Consider the following 24,044-nt stretch of genomic DNA (forward strand, 5'->3'; position numbering starts at 1 on the left):
TTATGTTCTCATTGTAAAGGTCCGGATATACTTCATTTTCTGCGCTCCTCTCCGTCTAGCACAAGACTTTCAAAGTAGTATACTCCCGATGCATCTAGTGGACCTTTCTAGTTGAGTGTTGAAATCACTCGCGCTGTAGTCCGGGTGCCAACGGACGTGTGCTCAGACAGAAACAGACAGCTGATAATGGAAATTGCATATCTGTGCGCCGGAGCAGAACGCAGACAAGGGAAGTATAGTTCTGGCATAAGCCAGGGGTTTCCAGTCCTGCTCCTGCTCCTGTCCTGCAGATTTTAGCTCCGATCCTAATTAAACACACCTGGACCAGCTAATCAAGTTCTTCAAGATCACTAGAAACTTCCAGGCTGGTATGTTGGGGCTGGTTGGAGCTAAACTCTGCAGAAGCAGGTTTGGACACCCCTGATTTACCTTATATCTAGCTACCTGAATAAGAACATGTCCGTAATAATGACATTTGATGGTAAATTGCTCCCTTGAGGATTTTATTGCCACCACAGTGTGCACATATAGTATGTTGACCAACATACTAAAGGAGCGTTGACCAAACAATCAGTTCGGCGACCACAAATCACATGTAATTTTCCAAAATTCATCAGTCACATACTACTAATCCACATAGCAACGTGTGATTTTTGACAGCATACAAACAAACTACATAGATAAAGAGCTTGTGTGGTTCTTCCACTCAGTTACATTGGTTGTTGGTCATTGTTGCGGTCTTGCTTTTTGGAGATCGTCTAATACAAGTTTGAAATTCGTAGCATCTCTGACTACATGGCGCGTGCTATAGATCAGAGGTCCCCAACCCCCGGGCCGCGGACCGGTACCGGTCCGTGGGACATTTGGTACCGGGCCTCACAGAAAGAATATATAACTTAACGTATTTTCCGGACTATAAATCGCTCCGGAGTATATGTCGCATCAGTAAAAAAATGCGTCATGAAGAAGAAAAAACATAATATAGCCTAAGTCGCACTGGACTATAAGTCGCATTAATTTAGAAATGTAGCCTATTTCACAAAAAAAAATAAAAAAAAATAATAATAATAATAATTGTTCGGATGGGACAGTTCACCCTTACGGACGTGAGCGCTCTGAAAGCAGCACAAAAAGACTGCTTTAAAACTTTCACAGAGACCTCAGACAGAAAGCAAAAAGCCTGTCTTTAAATTGTATTTCGTTTTGTATTAATTGAATCTTAATTTTAATCAATGTTTCATCACCCAATTGCCTGGATTTAATAAGAAGTAAATATAATAGAAAATATTTAATCAGGACACGGAGGCGCGGGCGCGTGAACTGGAGCTGATCTCATAAATTAACCGAAATTCAGCGTATAAGGTAGCCTACTTGCCTCACAGACCTGAGACATAGAAAGCTTGAAATGTCTAATTTTAAACAGAACAATTCAAAACAAAAGAAAACTGACTGTTCTCTGCTTATGTAATTCGTATGAAATGTGCATTTCTCTCTGGCGCATTCACTAGGCATACTGCGAAGATCGAGTCAGCATTGTCAACTTCATCTTTGCACAGAAAACACTTGTTTATTATTAAACAATTAAAATGTCTCCTGCTATATTTTACATATTCATAATCATTCATTTTGGTTCTTAAAATCGGTTCTTTGTGACAGCTTTTAGGTGCTTTATTGGCAGCGCCACCCTTACATCGCATCAGCACCGTAAACAACACCGTCTTTTGGGGGGCTTTTTGTTTGTGTTCAGGCTTTCTCAGTTGTCTTTAGGCGCGATATTACGAGTACCCTGCTAATAAAATTGCAAGTAAGCCTACACATTGGATTCACGTTTATTATTATATTTAATTATTTTTTATTTATTTTTTTATATTTTGTTGTATTTATCCGCCGCACCTTAAAGGCCGGTCCGTGAAAATATTGTCTGATATTAAACCGGTCCGTGGCGCAAAAAAGGTTGGGGACCGCTGCTCTAAATGATACCGACGGCAATGTTGTCGAAACGATCCCCATTCACACGGATCAGTGAAAACTACTAAAAACGCTGTATTATTCATGTCAGGCCAGTAGTTGGCGACATCACTTTGTAAAGAAACACTACGTGCCTAAAGACTGAACACGTTATACGCATGCGCATGACGTCAGCGTTTTCACAAATTCATGTTTTTGTAGTTTACACGGAGATAACGTTATCGTTTGCAAAAACTTCCGAAAACGGCACTTTGAAGCCGTTTTCATGCCCCCAAAATGCAATTGTCGTGTAAACGAACGACCAAAATGTTATGTTTTGTGATGTTTTAAAGTTAGTGATGGCAATTTTGAAAAACCGCTTCATGAAGCTTTGAAACCTTTACGAATCTTTTGTTCCGAATCAGTGGTTCGGAGCGTGTATCAAACTGCCAGAGTCACGTGATTTCAGTAAACGAGGCTTCGTAACGTCATAACTGTTTCGAAACACTTCGAAATTTCAAAGGTTCACCGCTGAGGGCGATGCTCTCTGTCAACCCATGAATCATGAGAAGTCACTGAGAACCAGTGAACAAGTGTCTGTGGGTTTTACCCATTGATTTACCTGATCTTTGATCAGTTTTATGCATTTTTAGACGTTTGGATGTAAAACGTAAAAGAACATATAGACACTTGATAATCTTATTAGATGATTAGATAATTGCATTTGACAGATTTTACTTTCAATAAAAAATATTTGCAATAGATTTGCAAAAGGTGTTTTTATGCATGTTTGGCCCGGGTTTTTCTTGCATTTACACTGTTCTGACAACTAGGGGTCACTGTGGAGACGGGTGTCGGATTGTTTCGAAGCCTCGACACAATACGGCACATTTGCTTCAACGGTTTCAGTGTTTCACGGAGCCTCGATCTGCCCACCACTACTTAAAGTAGGGTTATCCAGCCATGCTTCTGGAGGGCTGCCTTCCGTTCTAACTCTGCTGCAAAACACCTTCCTGTTATTCGCAAGTAATCCTGAACCAGCTAATTAAGGTGCTCAGGTGTGTTTGATTTAAGGCTGGAGCTAAATGAGTGCTGGGCAACTCTAGCCCTCGAGATCCACTTTCCTGCAGAGTTTCGCTCCAATCCTAATCAAACACAGCTGAACAAGCCACTCGAGATCTCCAGGATGACTAGAAAGCTACAGGCTGGCGAGTTTGATCAGAGTTGAAGCTGAACTCTGCAGGAAAGTGGAACTTGAGGGCCCGAGTTGCCCAGTCCTGAGTTAAACTCTGCAGGTTGGGATCTCTCCAGGAGCTGGATTGGCTATCCCTTATCTAGAGTGACTTCTTGTGAAGTTTTCTCAGCTATAAATAACCCTGCTCCCGACTGAATCCACAGGCCAACCAATCGCTGGCACAGAGATGGAACGCAATTAACCGAGAAGAGCTACAAAATAAACAACAAAGACAGAACCCTTACGCTGCCGAATGCCAGTCCTGATGACAACGGACTCTACTACTGCTGTGCAAAAAACGCAGCGGGGCAAGTGTGCAGCAATGACAACTTCACTCTCAACATCATAGGTATGTGTGTGTGTTTTGATGTTCAATTGAACCACAGGCACTTTTTTTTGTTTCTTTGAGAATCTATCATTTAAGTTTTACGTTCCCATTATGTAATGAATGACATTGATCTCCCTCTTGAAGATAAGAGTTTTCCTCAACCAGTGGTGAAGCCAGAAGATTTGGTGGTCCTAAGGAACGAGGAAGCGCTTTTCCACTGTCAGTTCACGGCTGAACCGCTGCCTACCGTTGAGTGGTATCATGAGAATGAGCTTGTGGCCAACAAGAGCCGGTACTGCATTTTAATTCAGCTTTCGTGTAATTACTAGAAATATTTGATTTTATAAAGTTTGTAAAAGTGACATGGCCCTTGAAATTCAAGCAACTTTTGAAACATGTGAACTGTTTGAACTGTTGGATTCTGGTAGTAGAAATCCCATTTATTTGCTTTATAGGGATTAAAACAAATAATTTGGGAATTCTTAACACTGCAAATTAGCTCACACATTGCGTGAAAATACATCACCCATTGTAGCATTTGTCAGCCACTTGTCCTGTCCATGATGATTATAAATTATAATGTACGGATGCATTTAATCTTTCCTACAGTGTCTTTATTCTGAGCAACGGATCCCTCTTCATCACTCAGGTGAAGCAGCGAAACACAGGCCTGTATAAATGTGTGGCACAAGGACCCCGTGGCCCTCCTGTGTCTCTCGAGGCCTCGCTGCGAATCGCAGGTAACAAGCGTAGACTTGTTTGTGTGCAGTTAGACATGCAGTGACGTAGTGTACAGGCCTCTTTGGCCCATAGCATCAAATCTATGTAGGAGCGAGACGTATCAGAGGGATTGTCCCATGACTTTATTATTGGATTTTAAATTCATTTTGATTTTCAAACATGTCAGGGTTATAAGCGATTTAAACGAATGAAATTTAAAAAAGGAATAACAAACCTCAAAGCTTCACTACATAATATTTAAAAACTTTTAACCCACCAAATCAATGTCAAGAAACATGCAGGAAAAAACAGGAAGTGATGAAACCCTGGAGACATTTGTGACTACTTTAATCTTTTTATATATATATGTATATGCTACGGTAACATTGTACAATGTAGGCTTTAAGTTAAGGCTTGTCTTGAAAGTGGCATAAAAGTTTTTAAAAGTGCCCCTATTTCTTTTCCCCGAATATCACATTTCATGCAGTGTGTAATACTAGCTGTTTGTGAAAGTAAAAGAGCTGTCAAGTCAAGTCATCCTCATTTATATAGCGCTTTTAACAATGTAGATTGTTTCAAAGCAGCTTTACAGAGATAAACGTATAATTTAATGTAACAGATTGTTTTGGCTTTATAGCGGTTCTTTAATAAAGTTATTTTTCAGCTAAAGTTAGTTTTGATTGATTCGCTTCCGTCGCAACGATCATTTGTTATTAAATTAGGAGCCGCCAAGACGACACCATTCTCTCTACACAGACTTTAAACGCGAACCTGTGAGAATCGCTGATGGCGTTCAGATGCGCATTAAGAACGGGTTCTATAGTTATGTGCGTTTGAATATATGTGCGCAGGTTTGTAATTCCCTACAAACCAAGCCTAAACAAAGTACTGGGCTTTCCTTATAAATTTTGATTCAGAATTTTATTTTATTTGTCACTTCGGGGTAGGAACGCGAAACGAGTTTTCCCGACAACGCTTTATCTGTAGAGTGGGAAAGGGATCCTCCATAGGGAGAGACTAGTTGGCACTTCAGCACTGCGTTGTCATCGGGTCCAGGCGAAGGTCCTTCGTCAGATCTGGATACGGCCTGGATCCGGCAGGCTGCGGGAAAACCTCGGGATAAACAAAAACACTAAAATTAGCGTAGATGCCATTCTTCTCATGATGTAACGAGTACATCAGGATTTATGGGAAGTGTTCCCGGTTCCAGCTGACCTGATCTATGCAGCCTAACATTGAATTATAGAAGTCTATAATGTATTATGTGAATGCTAGGTCAAAGAGATGTGTCTTTAATCTGGCTTTGAACTGACAGAGTGTGTCTGCTTCCCGGACAATGGTATAATGCCCTTTTCACAAGATGTAAAATAAGTCTCTGATGTCCCCAGTGTGTGTGTGTGTGACGTTTTAGCTCAAAATACCCCACAGATATTTTTATATAGCATGTTAAAGTTTTAAAAGTCACTTTTAAAAAGTAAAAGTGAAAAGGTAAGCAAAAACGCACCGTTTTTGTGTCTGTTCCTTTAAATGCAAATGAGCTGCTGCTCCCGGCACAGAAGGCGGAGCTTCAACAGCTTGTGTCATTTTACCTCACACATGCACTGAAAATTTCAAAAACGTTTAGCCTTTTATGTTCAAACTGAAGTCAGAAAGATGGAGATGCTCAAGAAGAAGTGACAACATTTCTGATTGGTTAGTTGATGAATTTATGTAGCTGATGTGTAGTTATCTTCTTTGAGCGTTGTAACTTTGCAGATGTTGTTTATGCTCAAACAGCAACATTACACACTAACTAAAGCTAGAAAAGTGAAATCATATTCAACCACCCCTTTAAAGGAGTCCTTAAGGTATGCAATCGGTAAGTGGAACTTGAATCGGACCCAGAATTTATGCATTCCTTACGATTCGACCCTAATATCTGTCCTGTTGTGTCTCTCTGATACTGTATAGAGGACTGGTGTGGTTCTAGTGGCCCTCACATACTGGTGAACTCTGGGATCCTGATGCAGTAAATCTTCAGAGCGATTAACTGTCTAATCCCTTTCTGTTTCCAGCACCTGCTTGAGTGCTTTTACAGGACTGAGCGGCTTACACAGCTCAGATGTCATTGTTTTCACTGAATAAGGGGCTGCTTAGAGTCCATGTTTTGCTCTCACACGTCTCCATCTAACCCGTTTCTTGTCACCGTTTTCCCCTCAGAAATCGAGGACATGATGCCGAAACAATCCAAGGTGTTAACCGGAGACTCTCTGGAGCGAGTGACATGTCGACCTCCCCGTGGGCACCCGGAGCCAGAGGTTTGGTGGGAACATGCGGGCCAGCGAGTTCCACCCACAGGCAGAGTATCCCAGGATGGACTGAACCTGATTTTCAGTCCCACTCGTGGCGACGACTCGGGAACCTACACGTGTTTTGCTCAAAACAAGGCTGGACTGAAGAAACAAGAGTTGACGGTCACTGTGGCCAGTAAGTCTCAGGCCAGAAACCCACTCAGATGTGAATGCTTGGCTGAAGTTTTGCAAGTGCCTGTTCTTCTGTTAGTGTACGCAAGGTGGTGACAGCTTTCTTCAAATGCCTGTGCCATTATTTGGATTGTTAACTGATTTGGTCAGCTCTTCAAACTGTTGCTGTGCCATTAAAGTAGTTGACCTGAAAGGGGATACCTGTGCTAATAAAGCACTAAGATGCATTTCAGCACGAAACAAAGCAAAACAAATCAAGCTTGTGTTCCTCAATGCATTTAATTAGCGTATTTCAGTAGCATATGTTTCGGGCCCAACTGTCCTCTACCGAATATCTCACATTCCACCAACTTTTCTTCATAATGGCCAACACTACCTTATGAATGTGATCTTTGACACGAAGACAAGAAAGTCTGTTAGTGTGACACAATAGGACCTTTCAAGACTTTAAATAAATTACTACTCTCAGTTGAAAAACGTCCCTTGGAGACTCGTCAGCTGAAGTAACCAGATTTACCTTATGATTGGATACAAGTTTATGCAGAAATAAATGGATTATTCCTTTACCAGATCACTGCTGTAAAAGTGATATTTAAACTCATGATTCCTGTTGTGATCCCGAACATCTGTTTTGCGTGCGCAGCCAAACCGGAGTGGGTCCAGAAACCTGTGGACAGTCAGCTGGAGGAGGGGCGCGCCGGGTACCTGCACTGCCACGCACGCGCCACGCCTGAACCCGAGGTCACGTGGTACCGCAACACGCAGCCAATCACCGCAGAGGTGAGGGGGACAGTGATGTCATGCTAATATCATATTTGTAACGTGATCTCTAGCTGTGTCCTGAGGCCAGTGAAACCTTTTGATGTTTCTGAAAATGAAGATGTGGTGATTTTTCTACTGGGGAAAGACGATCCTCTGCTGCACAGTAGATCATGAAGCAAATATTAACCCTCATGTTGTTTTCCGGACATTTTGACCTGGAGAGTTCTTTTACCTAAAATGTTATCTTTTTTGTACTTTTTGGGTTGATTTTTCATACCTTGTTCCACATGTGATGTCCCTGGTGAAAAATGACTGGCCTACAAAAAATTGCTTATGAATCTGTCAGTATGCTATGTCATTAACAGTTATTGGATTCAATCTTTTTGTACACTTGTTTTCTTTCAATTAAGACAGGCTTTGCTTTTAGGGGCCAAGCACCTATTGTATCCATTAGTCGTGTCCTCCTTTCTCCTCCTCCTCTTGAGTCTATCTCAGCCCATAGAACCGTATGGTAAAAAGCTGTGAAATTTGTCACACAGAACATTAACCATAGCAAATTTGGAGTCTCTACCTCAGTCCCTATAGCGCCACCAATTGTCAAAAGTTGCACTCATGTTTATGCTAATAACTTTTGGACTGTAAGGACAACATTCTTTTTTCCCCTCTGATTCCTTGGCTTAAAGGGTTAGTTCACCCAAAAATGAAAATTCTGTCAGTAATTACTCACCCTCATGTTGTTCCAACCATGTAAGTCTTTCGTTCATCTTCGGATCACAAATTAAGATATTTTTGATGAAATCTGACAGCTGTCTCACTCCTCCATAGGCTTTCAGAGGGACCCAAACTCGCCATCTACCGTACCGTAATCTAAGTATTACCGCCATCTACTGTACAAGATGACGTCCCGACATCATCGAGACCTAAATCACAATAAGTGTCGAATTCAATAGCTTACATACAGCGTCTTCTTCTGCTTATAAACAGATCGTTTTGCGCTTCCGGCAATGTTGGGACGTCATCCAGTAGATGGCGGTAATACTCCCAAGGAGTGAGCAGCCAGTAACAAGTAGTAGTAGAAGAAGAACGCCGTAATCTCAGTTCTCGCGCATGCGTCCTGGCGCTCCCGTGAACTCTCGTCAGAGGCCCACATTGAAGAACACTAATAGTTGGATAAAGTCGTTATTTTTGTTGTTTTTCCGCACAAAAAGTATTGTCGTCGCATGATAAACTTAATGTATAGCCACTGTAGTCACTTGGACTATTTTAACGATGTTTTTAATAACTATTCTGGGTCGGCGAGTTTGGGTCCCTCTGAAAGCCTATGGAGGAGTGAGACAGCTGTCAGATTTCATCAAAAATATCTTAATTTGTGATCCAAAGATGAACGAAAGACTTACATGGTTGGAACAACATGAGGGTGAGTAATTACTGACAGAATTTTCAATTTTGGGTGAACTAACCCTTTAAGATGATTAGATTGCTCCCAATGACGCCATTTTCTGAAGAACCTACCTTTTTGAACTCCTAGTTACTCAGATGTTCAAAATTTAACCAGATCATCGTCAGACTATGGCGACAAAAATTATGGAATTCAAGTTGATTCTTCAAAACGGTCTTGAATAACGCACAAACAAATACAAAGAGGAGGGCAAAATGAACGTGAGCCTATATCTCTGCAATGTATTCGTTTTCGTATTCTGACCAAACTTGGTGTGTGTTATGGCAACCATGACCTGAGGATAGCTGCATAATTTCGGCGCAGTGCCACCTACTGATCAGGAGATATGAAAAATATAAAATTGCCCATTTTGGGCATCTGCCATTTTGAATTGTCATAAAATGCTATATTTTACGATCGCATTTGCATATCATTACAAAACTCTGTATGACCTGTAGGTAGTCAAAGAGTTTAGAGACAGCGCCACCATGTGGTAAATTATAATGACAATCCAAAAAAATTTAACTTTTGACTAATTTTGCCTACTTTATTAAAAAATGGTTTTATTTGATTATTAGGGTCATGCCGACAACATAAATACTAATTTTGCCATGGAGTCCATGAGTCGGCCAAACATCCTCTGTCATTTTGATTTTGACATTATGATTTTCACAGTTTTTGAGTGGAAAAAAGTTCACTCAAGCTTGTTCACCTTAAAAAACCTGAAGTTCAAACAGATTAAATCCAATATTTGGCAATAACATGGCATAATGAGAGATGTATAAGTAATTTTTCACAGGTTGGTCATTTCTGACCGGACACACCAAATTAGGATTTTCAACGCAGCACAAAAATACCAAGTTCTGGCATGAAGCTCTAGATGGCGCAGGCTGATCCTCAACTCAGGTCCTTAACTCATTTGGTAGTGATTGCATCCTCATCTACATAGCTCAGCTGATTGGTTGCTGTTGTATCAGTGGCTCAACGTTCAAACAAATACCGGTAGTGTTGCTGTTAGCAGTCTGCAGCACGCTCTCAGAAACCCTTCACCTTCCCCAGCTCCACCTGTATAGATCTGTTAACGGGGGGTTATTTCATGTGTTTTACATGCTCTCAGCAATGCCATGCCAATCGCTCCGAGAGTTGTCATGACAGTAATGGTTGTTATCATGTAGTCTTTTTATTTAAGTGTGCTCGCTCTCTTTGTGTTTTGTAAAGGACGTTCGCTTCAAGCTCTTCTCCAATGGAACTTTGCGCATAAATAACGTGGAGGTGTATGACGGCCATATTTACAGCTGTGAGAGCAGAACGGAAGCAGGAAAACTTATCGCCCAGGCACGGGTCTATGTACTCGGTGAGGAACATTTGTTACGTGCTGATTGTTGTTTGGTAGTGTGTTTTTTGTTTTTGATTGCCTGAATGTCAAAGGGGCTGATATAATGCCTATATATAAAACTACACTTCTCACCAAGTGCTCGCTGTTACGGTATCTGTTTCAGAGCGTCTGAAGTTCACGCCGACGCCGCAGGCCTACCAGTGCCTGGAGTTCAATAAGGAAGGGAATCTGCAGTGTTCTGCCAAGGGCCGACCGATCCCCACCATTCGCTGGATCAGGACAGGTCTGCAGAGAAATAAAGATGCAACTTTACTACTTTGTGAATTGTTACCCCAACAGCTGCCAAAATAAGTGTGTGGAATATTGAATAAACCTAATGCTTAATATCTTAACTTTATAAACCGTGAATCCAAAACATATTTGCACACCGAAGTCATAATTTTCAAGGTAAACATTTCACAAAAGTAAAATTATTTAAACAGTTCTGACACTTTGTGATTCTCAATGATTGGTGAAACATGTTCATAGTTAATGTGATGAACTGCACTTGTGGTTACACTGCTAAGACAACTGTGTGATCTTGAGGGAAAGTGATGCATCCAAGTTAGCACTGAGAAAAACGTACGCAACCCGTTACTTGGTTTCATATTTTGTTACCTAATGAAGCGATATTCGGACATTTTGCGTGACTTGTCCAGAAATATTTTGATGCCACTGTACGTGTTACAAAAGGTTAAACTAGGGCTGTCACGATTCCTCGATTAGATCAAGTACTCGATAAAAAAAAAATCTCAATTGCAAGTTACGCAAAATACCGGAAGTGGCGCGCTCCACAGACAAGAATCCATGAACCGCGTTATTAGGCCGTTTTCTAAATATGCGAATTGTTGTTCATCGCGATTTCCAAATAAAAATTTTAGCCTTCGCTCTGAGTTGCATGTTTTGATGTCCGCATGTTTTGATGTCCACATATTGCTCTTCAAGATAATACAGTGGCTGTAGCATCTGATTCGTTAAGTAGCCAAATATCAAAGATTAAGTAAACATTTGATTTAAATGTTGTTTGGCCTATTTTAAACAAGGATTTGATCTGCTGTAAAGTGTAACAACACCAGGCCGTTGTCGCCATCTGCAGACATTTGTTGTTATACATATTGTACGTAAGACGATTGTTTATATTGCTGTATGTATTTTAACAGTGTTGTTCTATGAAACCATATGATTAGTTGCTTTTGATACTTTATTTGAGCCAAATATTATTGCCTCAATGTATTTTAAGTCATTTTAAATGCTTAAAATTTTTACCACAAAATATCCAATTACTCAATTGATCGTCAAAATAATCGTCAGTGACAGCCCTAAACGAGATATCTAGTTTATGTGATATCTAGATATATAGTCAAATATCCTTTAAACCCCTTCCCTTTTAACCTTTCAAAAAAGCGTCACTTGTTTTTTTTGTTTTTTTTAGCAAACTTTGGCAGATCTAGTGATTATTTTTAATCTGAAGCTGAAACTAGCATATCTGATTTAGCTGCAAGGTCCCTTCTCTGGATTCTGTCAACTTTATGTAATTTTCATATGAATATTGTGACAATTTACTTTTTTTATCAGCTGTTAGACGTTATAAAAAACGTAGGATTCGGTGTAACCTCAAATCATATTTAGGTTATACATGACTAACATTTTAATGAACTTCACCACTTGGTTAAGAAATTGTGTGTCCTTGAAATTGGAAACAACTTGGTGCTGGAAAAATTGATTTTGATGTAGTGAGTGTGTGTGTGTGTGTGTGCAGATGGCAGTGATATCCCAGTGTCGGTGGAGCAGCAGAGGGGCACACTGCACTTCACCAAAGTCACACGGGCCGACGCGGGCAACTACACCTGCCTGGCCTCCAACGATCAGCAGGGAGAGATCAGAGCCGTCGTCCAGCTCACCGTCGCAGGTACAGCGGAAACACGACTTCACTCCAACACCAGAGCTAGCTGTGGCTGATAGAACTAATCCATGCATTTCTGTTTTGGAAATATCCCTTGATCTCCATGTTTTTGTTTCCTTTTACTCTAACTCCTTTCCCATTCATTAGTTTATGTGGCGTTTAAGCTCAAGCCAGAGAATACCACAGTATATCAGGGACACACTGCAGTACTTCACTGTCAGGCCACTGGAGACCCTCATCCCTTTATCCAGTGGAAGAAAAAAGACAAGTTTCTGGAGGCAGACAAGAGCAGGTAAATCACAAACATTATCAAAATTTCGGCTTTCTTGAGTTCAAGCTGAAGCGGGTTCATTTGGAGATGTCAGATCTTACGAATTTGAACATTTCAGTGCTGATTCTTCTTGATTTATTTCTAATTCAGATTCCAGAAGATGCCCAACGGCTCTCTGGTCATTAATGACGTCAGCACGGAGGACACTGGGAGATACACTTGCATTGCAGGGAACAGCTGTAACATTGCACACACTTCGGCAGAGCTCTACGTTGTGGGTGAGTCCGACACCCTCCACGTTCTTCAATTGTTAGTTAGGAGCCATCAAATCTGTTGGATTTGTTATTTTCTGGATGGGTGTCCATTGCAGCTCCAAAATCTGGAATGGTTTTACAACTTGGCTCATGGTATCAACACCTGTCATGCCAAATTTAAGGTTTATTGCAAACGCTCTGGCACCACCAACTGTTTTCATTTGCATGTACGTTTAAAGTCATTTGATTTCAATGATTTGCTCCGCCACATTTTTCCAATGTCACCAAGCACTTATTTTTAATTCCTTCTGGTTATATTTTGGTATGCATCACCCAGTTTTTTTATCATCCAATTCCTTATGGATTAAAGTTGTTGTTTTTTTTATAATTATTGAATTCATTTTCTCTTTAGAATGTGTAAATTGCAAACCCTGAACTTAGAAGTTTAAAAAGTATGTTTTCAACAAAGTTCAATGGCATTCTTTGGCTATTCCCTAAATTTTGGTCCAATTATGTTGAGTCTATCCTAGTTAAGTTATTAAAAGCTGTTTTTAAGTTACCTGAGCAATCCCAAAAAACACACAAAATTATATGTTTGAATACTTTGTTACATTTAATGACTGAATTAAATGATCTTGAATGCCAACTTTCAAGTTCGACCATATTGCCTGTCTAGCATTTAGAATTGTGTCAAATTTAACTGTGAAGACACCAAACTGAAAATAAAGATGCATTCATTAGAGAAATTTCACGAACAAAAAAAGGTCTGTTGTCAATAGTTTAGCATTGTATGAAGCACAGCTCACACAAGTCACTGCAAAATCTGTGTGACCAACTTGAACTAGTTTCAAAATCTGTGTGAATAAATTCCCTATTGAGATGACTGGGATTTCACCCACTCTTGCAAACTCTTCTAACTCTAAGAGAAGATGTTTTTAAGTAAAGACTGAAGGAGTTGTTGAAGACTGGTGATGTTGAAGTCATGTGAAGTGGTGTAATTCATTTTAAATCTAACTTTGGCATTTACTTTTGGAGATTTGTATTTATAAATTCATAAAAGTTGTTGATTTGTGAAGATTTACCATGATGAACAAATTGTGTAAGAATCAAACTTTTGTTGGTCACAGAGCTTATTTTCTGCACTATTTAAAAAAACAATTGGACAAAAACACTGTCCTGCTGGTCAAACGTGCTAAATAATGGCTATTACTGCTTTAATCCTTTGAACCAATTACAATTGTTGTCCTGCTGTCCCCTAATTTTTTGGGCCTTAACCGCTCCTTGCAGCTGTGTATTTAACCAAGTTTGGTACTATTTGGTTCTTTGAAACCTTATAAATACTGTAATACAGTTTCAAATGGACAAGCACTTTGAAAGTTCACCCTAAACTAATTTTGGACTGTCTCGGACATACCAACTCAATTTCCAGATTAAGTTGAATTACAAACTATTTAAGTCTAGTGGCGGTGGTGACTTCAAAGAAAGGAGAGGTACTTGACATTTTCTGTGTTTTGTTGAGAGTTCAGGACTGTTAGATCCTAATTGAATGTTCGTGCCAGTGTGTCACCTGATTCCTAATAGGAGAATATTTAAGTTGGGATCAAAAGAGATTCAGGAGTGAAACCGCTCTCCATCTAAAAACCTGGTGTTTAATGCATGTTTTTGTGTGTGTTTGTGGTTATCTACAGAAAAACCAGTGCAGCACTCATTAGCAGATGATGAAAAGACGCCTTACAAAATGATCCAGACTATTGGTCTGTCGGTGGGGGCGGCAGTCGCTTACATCATCATTGTGCTGGGTCTCATGTTTTACTGTAAGCAGAGACGCAACGCCAAGAGGCTCCAGAAGGGGCAGGACGGAGACGAGCAAGAGGTGGAATGTCTCAATGGTGTGTGTGTGTGGTGGTAACTTTTGTTAGCATGCAATCATCTGAATAAGATTGAATCTGTTCTCTGATGCAGTTCTCTGATCAACCCATAGGGGACGTGCAACAGAACGGCCACACCACAGCAGAGATCCAGGAGGAGGTGGCGCTTACCAACATGGCTGCCACCGGAAACAACAAACGCCACAGCAATCAAGACAAGCTCCAGTTCCCCCGAAACAACCTGCACACAATCACGACACTGGGTACAGAAACTGCCCCAAACCACACACGCTTTAACATCACGGCAACACTTTACAATAAGGCTCATTAGTTAACTACCTTAGTTAACATGAACTAAGAATGAAGAATACTTCTACAGCATTTATTAACCTTCGTTAATATTAATTACAACATTTACTAATACATTATTAAAATCTTGTTAACATTAATGCACTGTGAACTAACATGAACAATCAATGAACATCTGTATTTTTATCAACTAACATTAACAAAGATTAACCAACACCGTAACAAATGTGTTGCTCGTTGTTAGTTCATTTTAGTTAATGCGTTAACTAATGAACCTTATTGTAAAGTGTTCCCAACATCACAAGTGTTCAGCCAAAACGGGTCGCATTTGCATTTACCCTACGACAGCGGTGTGGTGGTCACATGCCTCATCGCAGAAAACGAATCGATCTACATTGTGTTCCTCATCTTGTAGGTAAAGGAGAGTTTGGCGAAGTGCTGCTGGCGAAAGCAAAGGCCAGCGAGGATGAGGAGGAGATGGTTGTGCTGGTGAAGAGTCTGCAAACACGCGACGAGCAAATGCAGTTGGATTTCCGTCGCGAATGTGAGATGTTTGCTAAGCTGAGCCACGCTAACGTCGCTCGACTGCTGGGCCTCTGCAGAGAAGTGGAGCCGCATTACATGATCATGGAGTACAGCGACATGGTGACTACAGCTCCACACTACATATCTGTCCATCTGTCTGTCTTTACACTTCATCCCTTCATCACTCGGTCCATCCATCCAACCTTCCTGTCTGTATCTATCTATCTCTGTCTATGTCTGTCTGTCTGTCTATCTGTCTCTCTGTCTATCTGTCTATCTATCTATCTATCTATCTATCTCTGTCTATGTCTGTCTGTCGTTCTGTCTGTCTGTTGTTCTGTCTGTCTGTCTGTTCTATCTGCCTGTCTGTCTATCTATCTGTCTATCTATCTATCTGTCTGTCTGTCTGTCTGTCTGTCTGTTCTATCTGCCTGTCTGTCTATCTATCTGTCTATCTATCTATCTGTCTGTCTGTCTGTCTGTCTGTCTGTCTGTCTGTTCTATCTGCCTGTCTGTCTATCTATCTGTCTATCTGTCTGTCTGTCTGTCTGTCTGTCTGTTCTATCTGCCTGTCTGTCTATCTATCTGTTGTTCTGTCTGTCTGTCTGTCTGTCTGTCTGTCTGTCTGTCTGTCTGTCTCTGTTGTTCTATCTGTCTATCTGTCTGTCTATCTTTCTGTCTGTCTGTCTGTCTGTCTGTCTGTCTACATGTCTGTCTCTGTTGTTCTGTCTATCTTTCTGTCTGTCTGTCTGTCTGTCTGTCTGTCTATCAATCGTCTGTCTACATGTCTGTCTGTCTGTCTGTCTGTCTGTCTGTCTGTCTGTCTATCAATCGTCTGTCTGTCTGTCTGTCTATCAATCGTCTGTCTACATGTCTGTCTGTCTACATGTCTGTCTATCTATCTGTCTGTCTGTCTGTCTGTCTGTCTTTCTGTCTGTCTGTCTGTCTATCTATCTATCTGTCTACATGTCTGTCTGTCTGTCTGTCTGTCTGTCTGTCTATCTGTCTGTGACGAATGGTTTTATTCTAGTTGTATTTTGAAGTGGGGATTGAAATATTACTTCCTGAGAAGCGTTTCTCCTGGTTTGGTTTAATTCTGCTGTGTGTGATTTTTCAGGGTGATCTGAAGCAGTATCTGAAAGTGTCCAAGAGCAAAGATGAGAAAGTCAAAGTCCAGCCGCTCAGCACCAAACAAAAGGTAATAAATAACTATCTCTCGTCTCTCATATAAACACACACACACACACACACACACACACACACACACACACACACACACACACACACCAGGACCGAACCCACTCTCTCTCTGCCACCAGGTGTCGGTGTGTCTGCAGGTCGCTCGAGGGATGGAGCACCTGTCCAACCAGCGCTTCGTCCACCGAGACCTGGCCGCTCGCAACTGCCTCATCTCCGCCAAACGCCAGATTAAAGTGTCCGCTCTGGGCCTCAGCAAAGACGTCTACAACAGGTACAGTTAAACACAGCCAGAGCCACGACTTCCAGTTTTATGAAACGAGGAATGAAGGATTGTCCTGTGATCTGGGTTTGAAAGTAACTATTTCACTCACCGGGCTATTTGGCTACTTAAGTAACCGGCCATTCGGAACTTCTACTATATATATATATTTGGCTTACATGAACTTCCTCAGCAAAGTGAGTAAACTTAATGGTCATGAACGCCGCAGTTGATTTTTACCCGTATTTGGCGGGTGTTCATTTCAAACCCTGCCTGTAACGATTGTGCACTTCACGTGCACTGCTCCCCCTTGTGGTGACAGTCATCATTGTTTCTTTTGTGTTTGTGTGTCTGTTTCCACACAGCGAGTACTACCATTATCGCCAGTCCTGGATTCCTCTGCGCTGGCTGCCGTCCGAAGCCGTGTTTGATGACGATTTCTCCACCAAGACGGACGTGTGGTCGTTCGCAGTGCTCATGTGGGAGGTCTTCAGCTTCGGGGAGCTGCCGTACGCTGATCTATCTGATGATAAAGTCCTAGAAGGTGTGGGATAGTCTCGTGAACAAGCGAGATGGGTTGCAGATTGGCTCATGGCTGTGTTTGGTCCCTGACTGCGTGTGTTTGTGTGTCTGTAGCTCTGCAGGAAGGCAAGCTGAAGCTGTCTCCTCCTCAGGGCTGTCCATCTCGCGTGTTCAAGCTGATGGTGCGCTGTTGGGCCGCCAGTCCCAAAGACAGACTGTCTTTCAGCGACATCACCTGCGCCCTCAGCGATCTGCCCTCCGAAAGCAAAGTCTGAGAGGACCGGATCATCCGTCAAGCCATGATGGAAAAACCCTCCACCACAAAAATTCTGATTCAAGTGTCTTGTCTCGAGAAAAAAGACTTGTTTTATTATCAACCATCTCTTCCTTTTTTATATATATATATATACTGTATATGTTTAATAAAATGTTTTAGAAGGTTCCTCCAACATTTGGTTTTTAACGGGGTTTGTCTATCACTTCTCAGTTTGAGTTTGCCCACTCAAAACGAAGAAATGTAGTAAATGGTGCGTTTGTAATACCAAACCATGCACTGACCAATTTTATATTTTAGAAGGATTGTCTCGGGAGCCTCTTAATTTATTTAAAAGGTCCTGTTTGTTCAATGTACAGAAAGGTACTGTTTATATGACTTTTTTTTAATGATGTTTATGAGTTAAGCCTTTTTTTTATATATATATATATAATTCAGAAGTACTCATAGAAACAACTGTTGAGAAAACCATGTTTATAAAATGACTTTGTCATCGAGTTCAAATTTCAAGTGCCTGTAAAATGAAGGATGTCTTGATTTTTTTTTTTTTTTAGTATGCTGTATGTTACGACTTGGAAATGCCTTGAATGTTTTGTTTTTTTATATATATATACATTTATAGTGTTTTATTGCTTAGTAAGAGTCCAGTGTTTTATCTTGTAATTGCTACCCACACGTTACATATCGGTTTCTATAAAAGGCCAGAGGTATTCTTGACTCTGGGGTAAAAAGTGAACAAAAACTTCTGTCGCATACTCTGCTGTTGCAATAAAACTTCACTTTTAACAAAGCTTGTTTGATTTCATGTGATGTAATTATTATTTGTTTAACCAAATGTAACAATGAACATTTAAAAGGGACCTTTTACAAAGTCTTGATTTTGTTATTTGGGCTCTACTTGAAAGATTTCATGCTTAAATGTTCAGAAACACCTTATTTTCCCCGTATTCTCCGTTGTTGCAGCTCCTCTCTTCCCAGTCTGTCAGTAACGTTCTGTTTAGTTCCTGTCTCTATGAAGCCCCTCCTTCTGAAAAGCACACTGTGCTCTGATTGGTCGGCTGGATCAGTGTGTTGTGATTGGTCAAGCGCTTCGAGTGCTTTTAGGAAATGTCCCGCCCCTAATTACCATAACCGCCAGTTTAATAAAAAAAACTAAATTGCAGCTGTGTCTGAAATCACATACTCTCGAGTAGTTACTTATTTTGAATAAGTAATTAATTCACGACTGCTAAAAAAAAAGTATGTTCTATATAGTTAAGTGTGTGTAGTATGAGTGTAATCTGGACGTACTACATTCACTGAACTGAACTGGTTGCAGTTCCACTCTGGCTCCACATGAGGGCGCTCACAGGACGAGTGCAGAATGACTGGAGGTCTATGGCGCTATACCCCTCAAAATCCACTTTTCTCAGGATATAATTTTTTGTCTAGTAATTTGAATGTTGTATTCGAAAGGAGATGCAAAGAAATTACACATTGCTGGGTGTTAGATTTTTTAGAGTCACTAAAATGTCAATGACGTCATACACATCGTACGACCAGAGATACTGCTTTACGGCAATCCTTCAGTCACTTTGGTGCTTTCGCGCTCGGCACTTTCTTTCCTCTCGACTCGAGGCATCGACAACACAGCCGACACAGGTAAACACACGTGCTAGAAGAGTTTTTGTTTTGTTTTAAAAGACCATCAAGCGGTATCTCTGGTCGTAATCAGTCCTTCACTGACCAATCAGCGTTCATTAGCAGAATGCTAGCGTGTTATGGGCAACAACAACTCAACCTGTAAGAAATCGAAAGGACATAAGTACTCGTTCATTCAACTTTCGACCTAAAACCCATGTTGAACTTGCAAAACCTACAATCAAATCTAAGATTTCTCAACGGCAATCGGGTGAAAGAGACACATTTAGCCGTCTAGCTCCATAGACTCCCATTCATGTTGCACTCATGGGCGATCGCCCCCAGTGGAGCTCTGGTGGAACTACAACCAAAATTCGGTACAATAGGACTTAATAGGGAGTGGCCAGGCTCTCCATAGACGGGCTCTGATCGTATCAACACTTCAGAATCTCACTGGTAGTAGTAGGTAATCCGGGTACGTTTGCCTACTCTTTTATGAGCCCTGAGAATTCAGACACTTCTTTGCAGCCTGCTAACAATCAGCCAGGCCCCGCCCCCTTATTTTGCCTATGCCTTGGGTGGGAATTATTTAAATGAGGAATATTGTAACGTGTTCATACCTGGAAGAAAACTTAAGACTACAATGGAGGCGTTTCAGGGAGTTCAGAAACACTGACACTGATATAGAGAATAACTGCCTTTGCAGAGCTTTTTCATGCTCACACAGCAACATTACACACTAAAGTAAGATGAAGATGGAAAAAGCATAATAAGTGCTCTTTAAAACCTGTTAACTGGCTAACAGTATCTTATTATGTGCACATAAACTCAGGGTCACTACCATGGCTTTACCGTCCTCATGTTCAGACAGGACAGTATAGGCTTCTATGAGTTGAGCTCACTGACTCCCTCTGGTGGCGGTAGCGGTTGCACTTCTCATTCCACACTGAAACTGCAGCTGGACTCTATTCTCTCTGAAGTGCTCATGTTCAAAGAAGTGAGGGCTGGAGTTTCTCATTCTCTGAAGGAAATACATTTGTTCTTGTTCATGAGCTGTTTCACTCCGATATACAGCAAATCAAGTATACATTGAAAATCAACTTTTTAATGTTGTGTCTATGTGGTGATTTTAATATGCTTTAAGTGAAACCATGTGTAAATTCATAAGTCGACACCATTGCTGAGTATTTTCTGCTTAAACCTGCAGTGAACCAAAGACAGTCTCAAAAACACGGTTCGAAATCGCTGGTGTTTCTGACGTCACTTTTTTTTTTTTTTTATTAAACAAATGCAACAACAGCATTTAACATGAATGAAAAGGAGCAGAAAGAAGTCAAACTCATAATGTCTGCCCCCCTATCAACACAAAATCATTTACAATTCCAGTTCATTTGAGCTGTCTCGTGCAGCCGTCTCTTTTTCTAAGACATCAAAACACAAAAGTACATCAATAAAGTTGATCTGCTACTCCGCAGGATTATATTTCTGCAACATTGATAATTTAACATACTTCTTAAACACATAAATGGACTTAGAAGTTTTAATTTTACAATCCAGATTCCAGACTGCTCCACGAACTGACTCCTTTGATTGTGACACATTGTTCCTTCACAGCCGACTGGAACCTGGGTTTTGTAAAACCCTTTTAGTTCATATCTACTTTTCCTCTTGGTGAATCTGTTTTGCAAATTGTTTGGTATACTTTCCAGATGAGCTTTATACATGGTTTTTAGAAGGTTATACTCTACTAATTCATTACATTTCAGTGTTTTTAGTTGTATGAATTAGTTGGATCTCTGTATCCACTTCCACTGGTAACTCTAATCGCTCTTTTCTGTAAAAGTAAAATTGGATTAATGTATGTTTTGCAGGCACTTCCCCACACAATAGGTAAGATATGGAACAATCAATGAGTTATACAACAAAAACAATGCATTCTTATTTAGAGAATCTTTAACTTTATGCAGCACAGCTATTATTTGGGATACCTTTACTTTGATATTATCAATATGTGATTTCCATGTCAAATGTCTGTCAATCATAATACCTAGAAACTTAATCTCATGTGCCCTTTCAATTTCTAACCCGTTAATAAACAATGACGTTTCTCGACATATTTCCTACAAAATATCATACATTTAGTTTTGCTGATATTTAGGGACAATCTATTGGCATTGAACCACTTCATAATCTTCTGAAATTCATTCTCTGCGATTTGTAGGGCATCTTTTATATTTTTTCCTGAATAGAATAAAGTGGTGTCATCCGCAAACAGAATGCACCTAAGTAACTGAGACACAGACACAATGTCATTTACATATAGAAGATAAAAAGTATAGGTCCTAGGACCGATCCTTGTGGTACCCCGCAAGTCATGTTACAATTTTTAGACTTTATGTTGTCAATTTCAACAAACTGACTTCTGTTTTTTAAATAGCTGGTAACCCATTGGTGTGCCACACCTCTGATACCATATTTATATAATTTATGCAACAATATCTTGTGGTCCAGCGTGTCAAACGCTTTTTGAAGATCCACAAAGATGCTTACTAAATAGTGCTTTTTGTCTATAGCATTGGTGATTTCTTCAGTTAGTTCCATAATTGCTGTAGCAAATTCATTTAGAAATGTATTCAATCTAATCGCAAATAACTTCTCCAGAATTTTAGAGAGCTGTGGAAGTAATGATATTGGTCTATAATTAGAAAATTCCGATTAATTACAAACTACCTTGTAACCAATCAGATCAGCGTGTGATCGTCAACGAGTGGATCTCTGAGCTGAGTGAGTGAGCTTCAGACAGTGACGCCAACGCTCCACTGTTCGCGTTACAGGAAAAGTCGTGAAAAGATGTTTTACCACTGGTTTTATATTATTTTGTAACAAGGCAGACATTTTAAAGGGATAGTTCACCCAAAAATTTAAATTAAAATTTTATCATCATTTACTCACCCTCATGTTGTTCCAAACCTGTATGAACACAAACGAAGATATTTTGAAGAAATACTGTCAGTCAGTAACCAGACAGTTGATGTATTGTATTTTTTTCCTACTATGAAAGTCAATGGCTACCGTCGACTCAACTGTTTGATTACCAACATACTTCAAAGTTTCTTCTTTTGTGTTCAAGGAACTCATACTGATTTGGAACGACTTGAGGGTGAGTAAAGGATGACAAAATTTCCTTTTTGTGCGTGTGAACTATTACTTTAAGTGTGCTACTCCTAAATCAGCATTTTTTTTCTGCTAAAATTGTTGCACACTTTCTAAAACTCATATGACGGCTCCCCCTGGCGGTGTGGAGGATGTTTTATTCAGAATCTAGTTAATGTGTTTCCAACATACAATTTAAATGAAACATGATTAAGAAATTTAGACTTAGTTATTCTTACATTGTTGTGCTATATCTAGCATTATACTTTTTTTTGCAGTACTGTTTTAAAGCCGTTAGGTGGTGGTGTAGATCAAATGTGGACAAGCATATTATAGTGTCCTGCTTATTTTAAGAGACAGAACATTTCAACAGTGTATATAGGTTCATGCCCTTTTCCCACACACTATAGTCTCAAATAATTTGGCAATATAGGGCTTGCCATGACAAAGCTTCTGCAAGTGATATTATAAAACGAATTATTTATAGTAAATAGGCGTTTAACACTTAAATAGCTGCATTGATCATTTTAAGACAGAAGCACTGAGCGCTATCATTGTCCTCCCCCTCCGTGTGTGTGTGTGTGTGTGTTTCTATCAGGGTGGATCAATGCAGGAGCCTGAGCTCCACACACACACACACGCGCGCGCGCACGCACACACTCGTCCTGTCCGCGCATCCGCAGCGTCGCGCTCGCTCCGTCTCTCTCTCTCTGTATCGCCCGCGGCTGACGCGCTGACGCGGGCCGCTCCTGCTGGATATGTGCATGTTATAGTCGTAGGTTGAAGGCCAGGAGACATGCCGGTGTGAAGCGGGCTCAGATATCTGTATCTTCCGCGTTATCTTCGCTAAGCGCCGGTGCGGAGCGCGCGGCCTGTAAACACAAGATGTCGACCAGAACGCCATTGCCCACCGTCAACGAGCGCGACGCCGAGAATGTAAGTCAATGATACAACATATCAGTCTGCATGAATATTCATGATTACAATGCATCTGTGCTCGGTTGCGTCCTTGTGTTTTAGCTGACGCTTACACAAGCGTTTAATGCTTTAATAAGCCGGATTGGTTGAATATATGCTCGTTTGCCTTCTGAAGGTTTGATAGTCATATCTAGTGTTAATTTAAAGCCGTTAATAGAGCTATATCTGCTTTATAGCTGTGCATAATGGTCAGGGACGTTCAGGTGTATATGATGCCTCCATGTCCTGGGTTAAACATTCAGCACAGTGATGATCCTCATCACATCACATGTTATCCCATCATCTGTCCCACCTCATGCTTCAACGTCCCGGCACCAATTTCAACACTGTTTACTACATTGTAATTAATATGTAATAAGCTTGGTGGGCCTACTCTACTGTTTACTTAATAAGGGTTTTCAGGATGAACAGTTATGCTTCATAGAGTTTAATGACAGCAAAAGGGATGTAGGAAAAACAATACTGGAATAAAATACAGTTATTTTACAGTGTACTTCATAAAAAAATATATATATATATATATTATAATACGCATTGTTTATTATCCACTGACAAAGCTTTTGGTAGATTTACAGGCTGACACAAGGGTAGTGAACACATGAAGGAAAATTTTACCCGAAAATGACAATTTACTTGACTTTG

General features: G+C 40.5%; 2 protein-coding genes across 4 annotated transcripts in view; both read left to right on the plus strand.

Annotated features, from left to right (window-relative positions):
* ptk7a (protein tyrosine kinase 7a) overlaps window positions 1–18,435 on the plus strand; it is a 53,314-nt gene extending 34,879 nt beyond the window's left edge. The window contains exons 4-20 of the mRNA XM_084415947.1: window positions 3,346–3,530; window positions 3,654–3,801; window positions 4,119–4,249; window positions 6,429–6,695; window positions 7,335–7,471; window positions 10,110–10,245; window positions 10,391–10,510; window positions 12,026–12,175; window positions 12,317–12,461; window positions 12,591–12,718; window positions 14,383–14,583; window positions 14,676–14,825; window positions 15,287–15,516; window positions 16,514–16,594; window positions 16,716–16,867; window positions 17,221–17,399; window positions 17,492–18,435. Of these exons, the coding sequence (XP_084272073.1) occupies window positions 3,346–3,530; window positions 3,654–3,801; window positions 4,119–4,249; window positions 6,429–6,695; window positions 7,335–7,471; window positions 10,110–10,245; window positions 10,391–10,510; window positions 12,026–12,175; window positions 12,317–12,461; window positions 12,591–12,718; window positions 14,383–14,583; window positions 14,676–14,825; window positions 15,287–15,516; window positions 16,514–16,594; window positions 16,716–16,867; window positions 17,221–17,399; window positions 17,492–17,652 (2,701 nt within the window). The 3' untranslated portion in view covers window positions 17,653–18,435. The remainder of the gene's footprint in view (window positions 1–3,345; window positions 3,531–3,653; window positions 3,802–4,118; window positions 4,250–6,428; window positions 6,696–7,334; window positions 7,472–10,109; window positions 10,246–10,390; window positions 10,511–12,025; window positions 12,176–12,316; window positions 12,462–12,590; window positions 12,719–14,382; window positions 14,584–14,675; window positions 14,826–15,286; window positions 15,517–16,513; window positions 16,595–16,715; window positions 16,868–17,220; window positions 17,400–17,491) is intronic.
* Window positions 18,436–22,993: 4,558 nt separating this feature from the next.
* mark1 (MAP/microtubule affinity-regulating kinase 1) overlaps window positions 22,994–24,044 on the plus strand; it is a 59,867-nt gene continuing 58,816 nt past the window's right edge. For 2 of the 3 annotated variants that reach the window (XM_084415948.1, XM_084415949.1), the window contains exon 1: window positions 23,002–23,360. In XM_084415948.1, the coding sequence (XP_084272074.1) occupies window positions 23,310–23,360 (51 nt within the window). In that variant the 5' untranslated portion in view covers window positions 23,002–23,309. Of the gene's footprint in view, window positions 23,361–24,044 lie in introns of all 3 variants that reach the window. The other variant, XM_084415950.1, reaches the window with a different exon arrangement.

Source organism: Rutilus rutilus, assembly GCF_951802725.1.
Source record: "Rutilus rutilus genome assembly, chromosome: 8".
Lineage (NCBI taxonomy): Eukaryota > Metazoa > Chordata > Actinopteri > Cypriniformes > Leuciscidae > Rutilus > Rutilus rutilus.